At 39.3% G+C, this 19,377-nt stretch overlaps 1 protein-coding gene across 3 annotated transcripts; it reads right to left on the reverse strand.

The window, feature by feature from the left end:
- Nucleotides 1–367: 367 nt before the first annotated feature.
- Nucleotides 368–17,640, reverse strand: LOC119913166. 3 transcript variants are annotated; one of them, XM_038732518.1, is made up of 13 exons: nt 17,457–17,640; nt 15,897–16,090; nt 15,009–15,149; nt 8,038–8,176; nt 7,391–7,568; nt 6,870–7,011; nt 6,155–6,298; nt 5,233–5,285; nt 5,109–5,126; nt 4,807–4,886; nt 3,291–3,344; nt 2,455–2,508; nt 368–1,401 (listed from the first exon to the last, which is right to left on the reverse strand). In XM_038732518.1, the coding sequence occupies exons 1-13, from the start codon at nt 17,577–17,579 to the stop codon at nt 1,381–1,383; spliced, it is 1,341 nt and encodes a 446-aa protein (XP_038588446.1). In that variant the 5' UTR covers nt 17,580–17,640; the 3' UTR covers nt 368–1,380. The 3 variants fall into 3 exon arrangements, with proteins under 3 accessions (XP_038588446.1, XP_038588448.1, XP_038588447.1); XM_038732520.1 differs by lacking the exon at nt 3,291–3,344; XM_038732519.1 differs by lacking the exon at nt 2,455–2,508.
- Between the last annotated feature and the right edge of the window lie 1,737 nt (nt 17,641–19,377).

Consider the following 19,377-nt stretch of genomic DNA (forward strand, 5'->3'; position numbering starts at 1 on the left):
TCCTCCACAAAGAACTGTGTAAAGAGCAAAACACTACACCACTTACACACAGAGCCTTTATGGAGGAGCTCTCTGCTCAACTTGCCGGGGTGACAACTGAGGTAACAGCGGCTGCAGACAGGACAACTCATCACACACCCCTGCCCATTGCCCCGTTGGACCCAGCAAACCCTGCACATAAGCCTGCAGACGTCAGAAAGTACTGTGATCACTGCAAGGCAAGCAAAGTGTACAACAAGACCCCCTGGCAGTGTGGGGCATGCCAGGTGCCCCTCTGCAACTTCCTGGAGAGGCCTTGCTTTGCTCAGTGGCATGCCTAAGAAAAAACGCCTATGATGTGATTTTCAGTGATAAATGACAAATCTAATTTTCGTTTTTGAAATTCTCTAGTTTATTGTACATTTTTCACTCATACTTCCTTAATAAACAAATTACATGCATGATTATGTTAGCTTAAGGTGTTCTGAATCCATAGATACCAAACACATGGTGTTACAACTCCATAACACATGGTTTATAAGCCCAAATGTAAAAATAGAGAAAACGGCCCAAACAGGGCTTAGTCCCCTAAAGTACATCCCACACAGAAGAAAAATCTACAGAAGCCATAAGCTGCCATCCATTGAAACATTTTTTTACTCCGATTTCCCATGATAACGGGATAATTATCTCGTGATCTCGAGATAACAAAACAGTAGTTTAACAGTGGTTTAAAGGTAATTTTACTATGTGTTTCTGTATCACGGGTTAGCTTAGAAGAGCACAGGACTCATCCTCTTGGAGTTGTTTGATCCTCACAGAAGTTTTTAATCTTTTTCATAATCCTCTTCAACAAAGTTCTTATGAACAGAGTGGAGATTGGTCCACTTCCATCAACCTATGAACTTTTCATTTCCCCATCATTCCCAGGCAGAGGACATACTGTGCTTCTCATTCAGGTGAATCCATTTAACGTTATACATTTCCTGACAGCTATTTCTGAACCTTTGAAATAGCCATCAGGAAATGTTTGATTGGATACCGCTGAATCTCTTCATAACAACTTTGTTGAAGAGGATAGTAAAAAAAACACACAAAAGAGGGAAAAAAAAGTTGCTGACAGCAGGAGTCAAATACACAATCCTTGGATTATGAGTCCTGTACTGAGAGAAAAACACGATCCAACCCCTGTATTCAGCTATGGTTTGTTATCTCAAGATTCCTACATCGGAGTAAAATAAATATTTGAATGGATGGCCGCTTAGGGCTTCCGTAAAAATCAAATTTTCAACGACTGTGAATACATTTTTTTTAATAAATGTTCAAGATGAGGGGGTCACTGTGGTTGTAAAGTTCAGTTTCCCACTATTCACGAGGTTTCGAGGGAGGTCTGATGGCAGGTCACACCAGTTTAGCTCTTATCTGGAAAGATAAAAACAGTGGTGTTGAGATATGATCACAACATTCTCAGGTATGATCGTTCTGTGTACAGTGGGAGAAAAGGATTTGAGGAAGTAAACTAAAGATCCATACAGATTATAATGAGCCTAAAACTACAAATAAAATACAGATGTTGATCCTATCTTATCTAGATCGACCTGCTCAGCTCTGTTTTAACCCCTTAACGCCTGAATTTTTTTATGATCAAAAAAATAAAAAGAAATAATTTGTGTTTTCATTTGCTTTCAAGCTGATGTTAAATTAATTTAAGATTGTTAATTTGTCTTTAGAACATAGAAAAGATATAAATTCAGGTATGTGGAGATATGATGCAAATTAGCGACAACAGGCATAAATGAGAAACCAGAGCTTGTAAAAGGTTCTAGGTTTGTATCAGGTTCGTATATGCACCAACAGGCATTGGGGGAATCCATGTGCTATCTTGGCTTGCAGTCTGCAGTGAAGAGGTATGATGCGAATTCGCGACAATCGGCGTTAAGGGGTTAATAGAAATAGTGGCTGCTTCTCATTTGTCCAACAAAATGTTACTCGCTAAAAGTCAAATTCTATGTTACATAACATTAAATGTGTCTGTCAGCACTAGAAATTGTTTGATGCTCACTTGTTGTTTCCAAAACAAACAAAAAAATTTAAACAATACTTTTTATTATCTTGTGGCACATAACAAAACATTCTGTCTGAGTCCCACACAGAAGAATTTATTTTAGATCAGACAATGAACCAGGAAGTGACATGAAGACATTTCTGCTGCAATGGTTTTGAAACTCTAAATTACAATTGTACAGTAAATTCAATTGTCACTTAAGCTTAATCTTATTAAAGAGATTTTGTTTTTGCAGTTGATTTTAATATAAATAGTCAGATAAAAAAGAACACATTGGACATAAAATCAAAGGCAGAAAAAACTTTTAAAACATTTTATTCAACAACTGAAAACATATTTCTTTCAATAAATGTTCAAGGTGAAACAGCAGAGGTCGCTGTGGGTGTAAAGTACAGTTTAACACTACTCACAAGGCTTAGAGGGAAGTCAGATGGCACTCCTTGACTCAACATTTCAGCTCTAATCTAGAAAGACAAAAACAGTGGTGTTGAGATATGATCACAACATTCTCAGGTATGATCGTTCTGTGTACAGTGGGAGAAAAGGATTTGAGGAAGTAAACTAAAGATCAATACAGATTATTATGAACCTAAAACTACAAATAAAATACAGATGTTGATCCTATCTTATCTAGATCGACCTGCTCAGCTCTGTTTTAATGGAAACAGTGGCTGCTTATCATTTGTCCAACAAAATGTTGCTCGCCAAAAGTCAAATTCTATGTTACGTAACATTAAATATGTCTGTCAGCACTAGAAATTGTTAGATGCTCACTTGTTGTTTCAAAACAAACAAAAAAAAGTTTAAAGTACCACAAACTCACCCTCATACTTCCTTTTAAAAGCTTCCTCGTTCCATGAATTTAAACTATAGTTTTTATTATCTTGTGGCACATGACAAAACGTTCTGTCTGAGTCCCACACAGAAGAATTTATTTTAGATCAGACAATGAACCAGGAAGTGACATGAAGACATTTCTGCTGCAATGGTTTTGAAACTCTAAATTACAATTGTACAGTAAATTCAATTGTCACTTAAGCTTAATCTTATTAAAGAGATTTTGTTTTTGCGGTTGATTTTAATATAAATAGTCAAATAAAAAGTACACATTGGACATAAAATCAAAAGCAGAAAAAACATTTAAAAAAATTTATTCAACAACTGAAAACACATTTCTTTCAATAAATGTTCAAGGTGAAACAGCAGAGGTCGCTGTGGGTGTAAAGTTCAGTTTAAAACTACTCACGAGGCTTGGAGGTAGGTCTGATGGCACTCCTTGACTCAACATTTCAGCTGTAATCTGGAAAGATAAAAACATTGTTGCTGAGATATGATCACTACGTTCTCAGATATGATGGTTCTGTGTAAAAGGATTTGAGAAAGTAAACTAAACAGAGGTACATACAAATTATTTTGAGTTTATTTTGTGCTCCAAACCCCAAATACAACACAGCTGTTTATCCTTATCTCTCCTTTATGTTTTCATCTAGATCGACCTGCTCAGCTCTGTTTTAATGGAATCAGTGGCTGCTTCTCATTTGTTCAACAAGACGTCATTCACCAAAAGTCAAACTGCATGTTACGTAACATTAAATATGCCTGTCAGCACTAGAAAGTGTTTGATGCTCACTTTCCGCTTTCCAAAATGAAACAAAAAAGTATGAAGCACTTCAAATTCGCCTTCATATTTCCTTGTACAAGCATCCTCTTTCCATTAAATTCATTTCATTTAATCATTAATGATTAAAATGATTTCCGTTCTTCTGCTTCTCCCATTCTCCAGTTGATCCGGTCCAATAGAGTACCAGTTGGCATTGCAGCCCTATTTGCACGTGAGTTCAAGTTTTCCACATCAGATGAATTTACTTAAACTGTAAACTTTTTTACACTGGCTGCACGATAAAAATGCTTCATTTCAGTTTCACCACCTGTGACAGTCTCAGTGCTTCTCACTGTTAGAGATGTTAGCCAGCTGTTAGCCAGAGGAAAGACCCTGATGCAGCCTTAAAAAATTGGCTCCTGTTAAAACACAACAACCAGTAAAACAGCTTCACTAAAGGTTTGGTATAAGTGGGACTCCAGGCTGGAATATTCACCAAAGATGCAACTTGTTGTTGATATTTCCTACAGTCCCAGTCTGTATATTGCATGTGTGCTGCGTAGTTTCTCTAGTCAACATTCGTCCATATGTAGAGCAAATGTTAAATATAATCACAAAAAGGACAGTTAACGCCCATGTCCATCCACTACTGTTATGCGAATATTGGTGCTGCTAATTCTCCAGTTGGGCTCAAGTAAATAATTGTAGAAGAAGAGGAGGACACAATGAGACTATGTAATTACAAGATCACTAGTTAAGCCTCAAACGATGGAAAACCATGTGGACATTAACTGAGGAACTTTACAGTCTCCGCATAAGAATAAATGAATGTTGTGTCTTCCTCTGCCACCATATTTCATCTCTTCAGTGGAAGTTTACATCACAGGCTACATTCAAGTCATTATGATTTATTCATCTTCTTTGTCACATTTAGTTTTTATTAATATACCAACTTGTTCACCTCAACAAAAACTTTTTTATAGTGTTATTCTGCTCAGGGTTTTTTAAGCCCAATTGAAAATGCACACAAAACCAGGTCGTTGGAAATGCACTTACTCTTATTTTTTCTGTCAATTTTTAGAGTTTACTAATGTTGACCGTTGTCTAAATGCAGTTATCTGATACATTGAGAGGATTTCTGATTACATAAGAAGATACTAACCTTTTCTATGATTTTATCATAGATGTAGTCCTCAGACAGTGAAGACAGAGCGGAAACCTTCATTTTCAGACCTATGAAAACTAGAAACACAGTAACTCAACATTATAATGCAGGTCAGAAGGTGCTGAAACTGAGTAATACAGCGGTCATAGACGAGGTCTTCATTTTCAGTTAAATTCAATGTCATTGTTCTCACTTAGCTCCTTCACTTGTCATTTAGCCATTTATGGCTATTTATATGTCCATTAGATGATTAAAATGGATACAGTGTAGAGTGAAACATCACCATTTGTCATACTCACTTGGGATCGGGTATGGGTCTGTAAACAGAGGTGAATATAAAACATAGATTACTGGTGAACTTCATTATCCAGGAAATCAACAACTGAATCTAAACATGAACTAAAAAGGAAGGGTTGTACTCACCATATCCAACATTAACAATCACACATCGTAGTTTCGATTGATACTCGACTGTACTGTGGAAATAAATTATTATTAATAATATTATGTCAGAAATTATTTTTATATATTTCAAGATAGAAAGTTTTTCTTGCTTAAGGAGGACATGGTCACACTTATGCAGTATACATCTATACATACAGTTCTCAACAAGGTATTATTTGCTCAGAGATGCTATTTTAGATGGGACTCAACTTTGGCCAAAGTAAGCCATCCTCCATTTTAAAAGAACAATTTGACCTATTGGGAAATATGCTAATTTACTTTCTTGCTGAGAATTAGATGAAAAAACTAAAGTCATCTAGCCGAGAGTCCAGAAAGTCATTGCTGCCAGCCAAGAATTAGTCCTGCTCATAAATCCCCTTTAAACCACAGCTTGTCGTTTTTACACTTTGTTTTATACGAGTTAAACACACGAGATGTCACATGTAAATTAATTAGCCTTAGAGGTAATTTTTTTAACCTATGGAAAGAGCCAGGTGAGCTTTTTCCCCTGTTTCCAGTCTTTATGCTAAGCTAAGCTAAACATCTGCAGCTTCATACTGTAATCACTGTATAGACATGAGAGTGCTATCAATCTTTTCATTAAACTCTTTGCAAGAAAGTAAATTAGTGTATGGGAATATCTATGAAAAAAACTAATTCTTAATGGTCAGATAGCTGACACTACAAAGACGTAATCTTAAGAGTAGATTTTGAAGGAAAAACCTTTTTCCCCCAAATATCCAGTATCCTTCCATTACAGAGACTATATTATACCTGGATATACATATTAATGACTTTGGCCATAAGAACACACAGTTTCTATTTTTTAATTTTAGGTATTTCTATAGTTTTTTGTCATGTGTGTTGCTTTAAGGTAATGTTCATGGGAGAAGTGACTGACTTGAAAAGTGCCTGGACAACAAAACAGACGGGATGGTTTTCTCCAATTTGGTTTTCAGACGGCGTCCAACTCAGGATGTACTGTCCAGCTCCCAGTATAATCCGGTTCATATTGTACGGCCCGCTGAACAGCAGATCAGAAATCCTTTAACAAACAGAAAAAGAAAAGACTTTGCATGTCAAACAAGCATTTCCAAACCCCAACAAATGTAGCAAACCTGTTTTTCGTGACGACGTGATTGAAATTCTTCTGCTGGAGAGTTTACTCTCATCTGACTCATCTTTGTTTTTAATCTTGTTTCCTTCTTGGCAGCTGCTGGCTGATTTGAGTCAGATGGGTTGCTGATTATTTTTTCGTAGTTGCATTAAAGTCGTCAAGCCAGTATTAGCCTTTAAAAGTTGAAGCTTGTGAAATTGAAAAAACATGGTGCGGTCTACCAATGCCTTCACAAACTCTAGTGATGTTTTTCATGCATACTGCTGTTTATGCTTACACCTACTCTGTGTATTTCTTAGCAGCACTATACAGTTTGTTCTGTACACTTTGTTGCACTCTTGTTAAACCTGTTACGCAACTCAAGACTCTTTGTGCACCTTTAACAGACTGATGTCATGTTGTGGATAAGTATTTTTTATCTAAGAAATCTGCAGGGCATCATTAAACTGTGGCATTTTAAGATCAAACTTCTTCTCAATTAGTTTTAATTTTGACTTACGTGGAGTTATTTGCTTTTGCATTGATCCGGATTTCCAGGGTCTGATTGACAGGGGCGTACAGCTGAGCTCTGTTGTCTGGGGTTGGAGGCAGAAACTTGGGCAGATAGAGTCCCTCTGTGCAGGACGGCACCGCTCGATCCACTGGACATTAGGAAAAGTAAAAATTTCAGCCACACTGAAGTTTTATGAGGATGGCAACGTGGGTTGGTCCGTCCATCAATCTTATTTACTACATCCTTCCGTTTATGATAAAATTCCTAAAAACTGACATTTCCATCAGCTTTGTGTTTAGTGCCTGTTAGAAAATGTTAGCATGCAAAGCTAATATGTGAAACACTGGTGCCTTCTAAACATCAGCATATTAAACAAGAAAATTGTCATAATAAGATAATATCTATATTTATTTAGTTTTGGTAAGATTGTTACAACTGTCTCACTTCCTGAAGATCAACTCAAATACTGAGATTATTTCTATAACTTTAGTGCAGCTAAACGACACACTGACAAAACAAGGTCTTACCACTTAAAACAAACTGGACAGGTATTTTGCTTATAGCGTTGATGGTAGTTATTGTTGTCTGTGTCCCGTTAGTTTGAGTCAGGGTGATATTCTGTGTGGGAAAGTCCTCCATCACCAGCTGTACAGCCCACAGACCTTTATTAATGCTATCGGTGGGGCTGAATGACAAAGTACAAGACTGCAAGAAGACAAAAAGGGACAAGATGTCAAAACAGCTCAATTATTTTCTTTCAGAAAATACAAGACTGTACATTTTCCATTCCATTTTATTTGCTGTAAGAATTTCACCGTAAGGCTATTTTAGGAAATATAGCATACTCCTACTGCTGTAATTTTTTTCTACATGATGTTTTCCTTCAGTTCTGGTCTATCAACGTCATGGTTTCTTTGCGTAATTTCTAAGTTTATTCTTTTTGTTGTCCCACTGGTCAAAGGTTAAAAAATCTATACCACACACATATAGTATACCTGTATGTAAATGTGTGTGTGTGTGTTGTATAAATACATTCATTACATTTCATACATACTGCTGACTGACTTTTTTATTGCCAACTTAACAGACTTTGTGTGGTCTTCCTTTTCATACTTTTGAGTCAGGTTGTAAAAATGTATTTAAAGAAGTGTTACTGTGGACTTTGGCGACTCACTGGTGAGAGGTTGAGAACAGACGGCGGTGTGCAGGGGTTACACTCTGACAGTGCTTCATTTCCGTATCTGCATTCAACTTTATCTCCATCAGGGTCAAACGCCAACAGGTTGAAATCTCTCTGACAGTTTGAAGGAACTCTGAGAGAGAGAGAGAGACTTTTTTTTAACTTTTTAAACCCACTTTAATAAAACATCACTGATTCAAAAACATAGCAACACTCAATAAGTCAGAGAATCAAAAACGGTTGACATTTAGAAAAACGAAAACACTTCCACACGAATAAAAACATCAAATTAGCTGAAAACACGACTAAAACTGACTTCTTCATCCACCACAGAACAGATGACATCATCATAACACCACTGACGTACAAACACATCCAAGCTGTTCATCAGCTGATGGAACTTAAAATCCACTAACACTCTGGCTTTGACCAGAGAGGTGAACACAGGGACTACGTCTCCACACAGCTGTCCTTCTACCTGCTTCTTTCTACTCAAGTATATGGACAGTTTGGCTTTTCCTACAATAAAATTTAACAGTTGCCACTTTATTGCATTGATCTTCCTGTAACCTGCTCCAAAAACAAAAGCAGTGTTAGACCATACTTCATTAAAAGAAGAAAACAAGCACCCCAACACATTGAACAGTTCCCCCAGTCTGCTGCACTCTAAAAAACAATGAAAAACAGTTTCCAGCAGCCCACAGAAAGGACAGCCGTCAGAGACAGAGGGATTAATCACAGAGATAAAAGAATTCACCGCAACAGAACCATGTAATATTCTCCACTGTAAGTCACCTGTGCGCTTCTTTAAAGGAAGTTTGTAAAAGACTCTCCAGGTGGGCTTCACAGCGTTACTAACCCCCAGGTTCTCCCTCCACACTGTGTCACTTCTACCATTTAATTTGTTTTTACACAACACCTTCACACAACACCTGTAAATCATTTTACCCGTCACCGTGTGCAGATCTGGGACCTTCTGATGCCTGACATCCAACAATAGACAAGATTGGGTACCAGTCCCAACTCTGGAAAAGGGTCCTCTTCGTCCGGAGCTTCCTCACCTTTCCAGTACATCCTCAACAGCTCATTATCCGCTGCTGTTAGTTTTTTAGTCCAACCATTCAGAATGTTCCTCATGTGACGCACAGATTTTAGTCCAATCAGTGCAGCCACAGCCTCAGTGTTCATAAAACCAGGTCCAGCTACATCCACTATCCGTCTGAGAGTTGTAGCGCCAGCAGAACGGAGTGTGTGATGGAGGCCTGGTGTACCACTGTCCTGTATGTCCATTGTGGATCCACCGATCAGAGGCTCGTTCAGTAACCAGTACAGGGAGACTGACGGCTCCAACCGTCTCTTCTTAAAAAGGTGCCAGGCCTTAAAAACTCCCTTATAAAAATCAGGCAATACAGACAAATTTAAATAACCAACATCCATTAAAAACAAAGCAGTGTCAAGTCCTAACCTGTCTGCTCTCCTTAAAATGCTGCTTGCAAACTCTTTCCATACTGGGTATTTAAAACCAGTCAGATATCTCTGTGCAAATTGAAATCGAAAAGTTGCCACTCTGCTTGCTAGGTGTACCAGGCCTTGCCCCCCTTCTTCTTTTGGTAAAAAAAGCACACTCTGAGGTACCCAGTGTAACCTGTCCCAAAAAAAGTCCACTAAAACTGCTTGTAGTTTTGAGAGTAAGCCAGCAGGTGGCTCCATACAAGCTAAACGATGCCATAGTGCTGAAGCTACAAGGTTGTTGATTACTAGAGTTCTTCCTCTAAAGGACATCTGAGCAAGCAGCCATTTCCACTCTTTCATCGTCTCTATCATGCCCTCCCAGTTCCTTTTCACCATTTCTTCTTTGCCAAGATAAATACCTAGATACTTTATACCATCATTTCTCCATCCCAACCCCCCCCCGGCAGGACCGGAAGACCACCAAACCAGTTTCCAACCGCTAGAGCTTCACTTTTTGTCCAATTCACTTTTGCAGCAGAGATAAGACCAAACTCAGACAACAATATTAATTTCAGCTTGATTTCTGACCAGGAGCATGACATCATCAGCATAAGCAGATAAAACGTGTGGTGTGTTAAAACCTGGTAAAACCAAACCATGAATACAGGACCGGATTCTGTGTAGCAAGGGCTCAATGGACAATGTATACAGCATCCCAGACAGAGGACAGCCCTGTCTGACACCCCTGCCTACTGTGAAGGGAGCACTCAGACCCCCGTTAACCTTCAGCACACTCTGAATGTCTCTGTACAAAACTTTTATCATAGCAATGAGACGTGGGCTGAGACCAAAACGCTCCAGAACTTTCCAAAGATAAAGGTGCTCAACCCTGTCAAATGCTTTTTCTTGGTCTAACAAAATGAGACCAAGGTCAGTGCCCAAAGAACTAGAGACATCCAAAACATCCCTGATTAACGACACGTTGTCTGTGATGGACCTACCAGGCACACAGTACGTCTGATCCAGGTGAATGATTTCCTCCATCACCTGCTTCAAACGGTTAGCCAGAGCCTTGGACAAGATCTTATAGTCCGAACAGAGGAGGGAGACTGGGCGCCAGTTTCTGACGTCCTGAAGGTCTCCTTTCTTCGGCAGCAGGGTTATCACAGCTCTCCTGCAGCTCAGAGGCAGGGTCTGATTTTCAAAACTTTCATTGAAAACATCTAACAAGTCCTGACCAAGCTCTTTCCAGAAGGTCTTGTAGAACTCGACAGGAAGACCGTCAATACCTGGGGCCTTCCCTCCATCCATCCCCTGCAGGGCAGCATGCAGCTCTTCCAAAACCAGAGGCTCCTCCAGCTCAGGATGGTCATCTCCAGAGATTCTGGGCAGGCCTTCACTGAAACACTCAAACAGCTGTTCATGCTCCACATGCTGCGCTTTATACAGCTCAGAGTAAAACTGCACCACCCGTCTCCGGATCTCATGAGGCTCCGTGAGTTCTTCCCCATCAGCTGACTGTAATGTGTGGATGTACCTGCTCTGCCCATGCCAAAGAAAAACTTGGACGGAGCGTCCATCTGGTTGATGCTCTGGAAACGTGAACGAACCAGTGCTCCCTGGGCTTTGGTGCCCAGCAGGTCTGCTAACAAAGCTTTTTTAGATTTGAGGGCAAAATGCTCTCGATTTCCTGTGGACTCAATCAAGCCTAAAAGTTCCACTATCTCAGTCTCTAGAGTTGTCATTGATCTAGTAATGTCCCTCATGACATTCAGAGTGTACTGTAGACAGAGCTGTTTGATTTTAACCTTCACACAGTCCCACCATTGTCTTAAAGAAACAAAACTGTTCCTTTCAGCCCTATGCACCTTCCAGAAATAAACCACACCATCTTTGAAATTAGCATCACTGAGTAAATTGGTGTTAAAATGCCAGTATGCACTCCGTTTTTCAGTTTTTGCAATAAAAGCACTGCAGACCACTAAAAAATGATCACTAAAATGTACAGGTAAAATACTACATGCCTTAAAAACACTAAAATGATGTTTAAAACAATAAAACCTGTCCAGTCGAGCCAAAGAAATAAAATTTTCTCTTGTATGCAACCAGGTGTACTGTCGGTCTTCAGTGTGCAACCTCCTCCAAACGTCCACCAAATCATGTGTCTTTATTACCTCATTAATTGCCTTTTTCAAAGCAGCATGAGGTTCAACATGATTCCTGTCCAAAGAATCATTCTGAGTACAATTAAAATCTCCCCCTAAAAACAAAAAATCATCTGAACCAAAACTAGTCAGAATGTCACTGAGAGTATTAATAAAACGGTCTCTGTCTGAGCCGACATTAGGAGCATAAACATTAATGAATGTGAGAGTGAAACACTCAAACTTGGCTCTGACCATCATCAGCCTTCCTTCTATCACTTCTTTAAGTTCATAAGAAATCGGCAGAAACTTTTTAGAGAAAAGGACGGCTACCCCCCCGCTCACTGAGGTCAAGGAGCTTAACACGACCTCGCCGTCCCATTCTGATCTCCAGTCAGTTTCACTGGACCTGTCGCTGTGTGTTTCCTGGACAAACATCACATCAACACTTTTCAGCTTCATCAGCTCATATAGCTGCATCCTTTTTCTGATGTCCGCAGCGCCATTTAAATTCAATGAAGCAACTTTAAAATCACTCATTGAAAAAATAAAAAAACAACCAGACAGCACACACAGACTGAGAAAAAGAAAACCTTTAGTTTGATTCCTCTCCATCTTCTTCATTAAGTTCATGTCTGATCTTCACCACTATTTTCCTCAACCTGTAAACCTCCTGCTCAGTTAAACCCTCTCTTCCTTTGGCCCTCAGCTGTGACTTGACTGAGTTAAGAAAAGCCTCTTTGTCTGGAAAGAAACTTTCAACTTTTACCCCTTTTACGTTCTTTGTTTTCTGTAGAAACAGTTTGATTTTCTCAACCCCATAAATCTGTTCGTTCAGCTCTCCTGGTGTTATTTTGTTCAGTGAGACATCACTCTCACTGTCTGCATCAAAACGGCCTTCCACACTGGAGTCATACTCCGCCATCGACTCCTTCACAGTCTGCTTCTGCTTGTCTTTGCTGACTGTAACCTTCTTTTCTTTTGAGCCTTTACTGTCGATTTCAGATTTTCTTTTCTGCCGAGTAATTGTCAGGCTGCTCTCCTCACCAACCATGTCTATATCTGCACTTCCTGCCAAAATCTCCTCTGGCCCAGCTGTCTTACTATTTTGCGTCTCATCCTCCTCCTCCTCTTCCTCATCCTCCCCATTTTCCTCCTCCTCATTATTTTCTATATCAGCACCCACAGTCTCACAACTCTGTTGAGACTCACCTGCCTCTTTTCCCTCATCACTGATGCTTTGACAGTTTGATGTGTCCTTTTATCTGCAGCTAACAGTTTGATTTCCTCCCTCCATCTGTTCACCATCACCACTGTTGTCTCCACCTGTTTCCTCCTCCCTGTTCTTCATTTCAGCTCTGCCTCTTTGCTCCTTGTCACTTATTCCTCCCTTTTTTCCAGCTTCCTTCTGCCCTGATGTTCCCTCTCCAGCAGTCTGACCAGATTCAGTACCGGCAGGTTTTTCTGGACACACTCGGATCACGTGACCCTCCTTTCCACAGCCGAAACACTTCATAAGTCTAACGTGGCAAACAGAACATAATCAAACCCATCAATTTTCAGCCGAAAAGACAAGTTCAATTCTTCATTGCTGTTATTCAGGATCATGAATAACTGTCTCCTGTGAGACACCACATGCTGGAGCAAAGGAGATTTACACCCAGACAGGGCTTTTTTAATAGGGGACACTATTTTTCCATGCCTGGAGAGTTCTCTCTCCAGCACTTCATCTCTGATGAACTGGGGGACGTTAGACAAAATCACCCTTCTGGCCGGTGAGGCCAGAGGCAGCACTGGTACAAAGGTTTCATTCACCACAATACCGCTTGTGATGGCGGCGTTAGCTTTTTGTACTTCATCCACAAAGATCACCACCGCCCCGTTCATCCTGGCCGCAGATCTCACACTGCCGGCCCCGACAACCTCCGCCACCGCTAACGCACACTCCTCTACGGAGCGGAAACCCGGACAGATCTTAAGTCCGTGTTTCTCAGCGAAACGCTGCCCGACACAAAATACACGACAACAAACAAACACACACACCTTGTTCTTATTGTTTTCATTAGGAAAGTTAATGCTTTTTGAACTTAACCAATTTCTTCTACTTAACTATCTGGTGGGGGTGGGGTAGCCTCGAGATAAAAAAAAATAAAATATCCACAATCCATTCTGAGACAGAGAACTGTCTAACTGCTGCTAAGGGTCAGCTCGTTGGCTTTAAGTCATGGTAGTACACATAATAAAAAACTGGTTGAACACCTCTCCAAAAATAGAACGTAAGCTAAGAGAGCAGCACCGATCGTCAACCTGGATACAAATAAAATATATAAATTAACTAATGAAGGCACTATTTTTGAAAAACTACAAAAACACAGCAGCAGTGCCACAACAGACATTAAATAAAAATGTACTAATTAACATTTGTAAATGTCTAAAACATTCTATCACGTGTCATGTAGAATGACAAAAACAATCAAATGAAAATGTTTATTTTAGCAAAATAAAATTTACATGAGAGTAAATCACCGACACTGAAGTGATTTATTTCACGAAAAATCCCCACAGGACAGCGAAATGTACATTCAGAGCTTTATTAACATTAGGAATCAGATTTTAGTTTTTCCACCTGCCTGTTTGAACACACAGTTACTGTAGTCTACTCTTTACCTCTGTTCTTTCTATCTAGTATATTTCCAAAACAGTAGCTGACCAACAGTATTTGCATTTCACTGATAGATTCTGATAACACGTTGTATTAACACATTTAGATGCATACTGTTCAGTTGCACCATCTCTGGCTTTGTTGTCCACTCTGTCTAATCTTTCACCCCTGAACCGGGCTCTGGTACTAGTACTACTGAACGAGTCGGCTACTTTGTTATATTTATTTGCAATTTAGCAAAGACCTTTGACTCTTTTGTCTCTGAACTTTTGAGCCCAATCCTTAAACTCTGCTTGTCCATTTTCTGTTGTAGCTCATTTTCCAGCTCTCAGTGTCGCTGTGGTGTGAGTGAGACTGAAGGGGCGGGGCTTTGGGCTGCACCTATGTTCATATGGAATAGACCAACAGGTGTGGGAAGAAAGGACTGGCCTGTGTTGCTCAACTTTCTGCCAACTTCTTCGTTATTAGTAAAAAAGTAAAGGCTAAGGAAGGCTGCCCACCAGGAATTGTCCCGATATTCCAGATGGCCAGACTAACATACAACATTTTCAGATGAAAATTCAGTTCAGAGGCCTTTCATCACCTTGTTGCTTCCAACAAGTACTGTAAGGTACTAAAGGTGCTAATGATGTTTCAAAATGTGATGCATATGCATAAGGTGTATTTTTTACTAACAAAACAATAGAAACACAAACATTGAGGCTTACCTCAAAACTGGCAGTATGGTGGTCTGGGGTGATCTGTTTGCCTGGTTGGTGTCTGACCGGTTCCTCAGCTCCACCAGAGTAATGGCTCTCCAGTTTATGATGCCATTTACGATGTTATCTATCCAGTTACCACCAGCTAACCTTCAGTAGGAAAGGCAGTTTTTACTGTTCTGCTGAGAACATGCATGAACAGATGTATTGTAGGTGTGTGTACAGCTGACAAGATATTACCTCGTAATGTGCACTTAGTGTGCAGTGTTGCAAATACATTTACTGAAGTACTTAACTTGAGTACAAATTTTAGGAACTTTGCCAATTTATATTTCTACTCCACTGCATCTCAGAAAAATATATTGTACTTTTTACTTCGCAACATTTTTCTGACCACTATTTTAACTGTTTAGTTATTTGTCATGTTTCCAGCTTCACAAATGTCAGGAGTTGTTGCTTTTCTTTTGAATTATTTTGATTATTTACTTCTTTTTGCTGCTGGTGGAACAAAACAAGCATTGTGAAGGTGCTGCTTTGGGTAATTGTGAGGGCATTTCTCACTATTTTCTGAATTTTAAAAACCAAACAATCAGTCAAGAGAAGCAGCAGATTAATCCATGAAAATAATAATTTGCTGCAGTCCAAAATAGTTAAAAATGAACTCCATCCTCAACTAACATAGTAAAATCCATCTTTTACATTAAAGCTGTGGCAACAGACTAAATTAAATTACTGGCTGTGAAAGTCACAGATACTTAAGTAAAACATAGAGATACTTTCACCATTAGTTTGGAAAAGATTTAAATATTCAGATTTAGATTTAGACCTTTAGTAATGATTTGAAAATGACAGAGAAGTAATATTATGTTATGTTTTGCATTGTCATGGTGCACTTACCACAACTGAAAAGGAGCGTTGGTGGAAACTTGGCGAGTCATGATTCCCTCATTTTGACACCACTCCAATGTGCCGATCTCCTCATCAACCTCGCTTAACACTACATCACTGTCAGTCCCACAATCACCGCTGAAGCAGGCCCATGTGGCAAATTGAGAGCACAAGTGGAAGTTCAACTTATAGTGAAGGTCCACCTGTTGTATTACAGTGAAGATGAATTATGTCATATGCATTAATGACTATTAGGAGAAGATGCTTCCCTACAAGACCTAAAACTGTAAAACTGTATACGTTTATTTAGATAGCCTAACAGGGTTATTATCACATTGGTTTCATACACAGACAACAAGAACCACATGGAAAGATGTTTTCCAAAACTCAATTATTATTAATATTTTTCCTGTATTGTAAAGCAGAGAATATCATTGGTGGCCCGAGGGCCACATCCGACCCCCAAAGCTTCCCATTCTGCCCACAGAGTGGCCACTGATTAAAGTATTGCAATAATAATAAATTTGCAGTACCCTAATAGAAACTCCCGTGAAAATCCCGGTCTAATGCTCTTTCAAGTTACTGCCAATGCAAACTGAACATTTCCTACTGCTGCATCTTCACATTAAAAGCATTTAACTAGCAAAACACAAGTTGACTTTAATTTTGAAATCGTCACAGGAAGGTGAGTGAGACAAAGGTCATTTTCAACATTTTATGACAGCGGGCCAGTTTGAGATATTGCAAAGATCAGTGAAGAGCAGATTCAGCGGATCGTGAAGAGCTGCAGGCGACAGGCTGCACACCTCCACCTTCTCACCAGGTAACATTGACCATCTCCTTTCACTTTCGCTGTTCACAGACTCGTGTTGTGAAGCAAAAAGTCAGATCATGACTGCTCACATAATTATGGAAAAAGGACCAATTACTGCCTGATAATAGTTTCTTTAGCTGCCCAAGACTTCTATGACCTGCAATATTGACCCGCATTTGCTGTTACGAGCGGTAGCTACAGGTGTCACATGCACAATAATGTTGCAAATATATAATAGCTGGCTGCACAAAAAAAGGTTGATTAATATTTCCAACCAGTCAGAACTGCGTCCTGCAGTTGCATTTACAGTTACAGATTTTATCCATCATTCGTCAGTGAACAGCCTTCTTGGAGAAAGTCTGAGTGCATTTCTAATTAAGTAGGCTAGATATTGATTTAGTATGTTCACAGCGATTTGCAATAAAAATAGGCAATAAAAAACATTTATTTTGTAAAATTGTAAATTTTAAACACTAGCTGATTAAGCCTCTATAAAAGCAATGTCTGCTCAGAGAAATTCTGGGCCTTGAACAAAAGCAGTTGAGTGCCCCTGTTGCACAGTATAGTTTTAGAGTATTTAGAGAATATGTTTTGTTATGATTCTTCTTAGGACTTCTAAGGACTTAAGATACAGGTTTTACTGCACTTTCTACTGTATTACCAACATCACAGAAATTAGATACTCACTTTTGTCATATTGTCACACTGTCAAATTTCAAATTGAATTAATTGGATTAGAACAAAACTGTACATACCGTAATTGATCCATTTGCGTTATTGTTTTTTGGGTAGTAAGTCATCACTGTTCCATAAAAATGAGAAGCCTGGGTGCTGCAGACCAGCAGCAGCAGAAGAAAGAGCGACATAGTGAATGTCATAGTCTGCACAAAGACAGTGAACAACAACACATCCAACTCCAAAGACAGCCTCTCCCTCTGTCGCTGTCCTTTTTATGTTTAGTTTTCTTGCCCAACGAAGATTGATATCAAACAATACACCAGGAAATGGTTAGGAATGAGGAAATGTTTCTTGTTGCTGATACAAGATTATGATTGATTGAGTGCAGTAAATGCAGTCCCTTTAATCAATTTACCATTGGGCAGAAATTGTATTAATTTATAAACAGAAGATCTGAAATAAATCGACTAGAATTTAGATCTTTTCCTAAGTGCTATAACTTGCAATTATCCACCAAGCATGATGTGGCTCAAACATTGTAAACACAAATGCTTGGTTGTCACAAATTTTACTTTAATTTTAATCCCTCAAAAATGTATTCTTAATAGATTCCCTTTCCCCAGCACCAATCCTGAAAATTTCTGTGCCAAAATTTTCAGTGCCAAAAAGATCTACTTAATCCAAGTTGTTTTTCTGATTTGTGCCCCAACAATAGATCATTCGATGTCTGGAAAGAACCTTGTTGGCTTATGATATAGAAGCAGACCTTCCCAATTTTTTTTGCGTTTTGAAACAATGCAAGGGTTGCCGTGACAAATTGCAAAACAAACCTGAAAATCCTGTTTCAGTCACACATAATCTATGAGGTTGTGTCTCACAACTTAAGAATGTTTTCAAGCTGTCAAATCTTTTATTTTCTCTATCTCAATGATGGCATGTAAAAAGTAGAATTACAACATTCTTGTGATTTACCATGAACCAATGTGGGCACCGCCTGTCTGTCTAATCAAGGCCTTACAAAGAAAGAAGTCATGTGACCAAAAGCAAAATCAGGTGGCAGGTGGGTGAGGCAGAGGTTCTACAGAGGAGATCCAGAGATAATTGTGGCAGAGTGAAATGGCTGGCTGGTTTGGCTGGCAGAGGTCTGAATGACGGCTGTTGAAGACAGAATATCCAAAGTTGGAAAGTAGGAAGACAAACTAGTAAAGTTTCTGCTCGCAAGAAATTTGTTATCCTGCAGGTGCATCTAAACCAATTTGAATATCGTGGAAAAGGTCCTTGTTAGCACCAGAATCAGAGATTAAAGCTCAGGAAACCTTTGCAGGTGTTTTGAGTTAATTAGTTGTTTAGAGCTCTTCTCAGGTCGACATATCTGTTAGAAATTATTTTCTTCTAAAATCATAATACATTTTGAGATACTGGATTTTTGATATCCAGTTGTAAGCTGTATTCTTCTTCTTCAACTGCGTATCTGGGGTCGGGTAGCAAATCTCCCTTTCCCCAGCCACATTAGCCAGCTCTGACTGGGGGAGACATTCCCAGGCCAGTGTGGAGACATAATCTCTCCACCTAGTCCTGGGTCTTCCCTGAGGCTTCCTCCCAGTTGGACGAGCCAGGAACACCTCTCTAAGGAGATTTCCAGGGGACATCTTTACCAGATACCCAAACCACTTCAGCTGGCTTCTTTTGACGCAAACAAGCCAGCGTCTCTACTCCGAGCTCCTCACATATGATTTGGCTTCTCACTCTGTCTCAAAGGGAGACATCAGCCACCCTCCTGATAAAATCCATTTAGACTTTTTTTGGCTAAGCTGTGATCATCAAGAATAAAACAAATAAATAAAGTGAAATATTTCACTTTATTAATTCATCTAGAATATATAAAAAGTTTCACCTTTTGAATTAAATTACAGAAGAAAATTCCCCTTTCCATGACATCTATGAACATAGGCAAGGCAAGGCAAATTTATTTGTATAGCACATTTCAACAACAAGGAA

This window comes from Micropterus salmoides, unplaced genomic scaffold (genome assembly GCF_014851395.1).
Source record: "Micropterus salmoides isolate LMB-PRFRI ecotype aquatic unplaced genomic scaffold, ASM1485139v1 Ms_hic_scaffold_2, whole genome shotgun sequence".
Classification (NCBI taxonomy): Eukaryota; Metazoa; Chordata; class Actinopteri; order Centrarchiformes; family Centrarchidae; genus Micropterus; species Micropterus salmoides.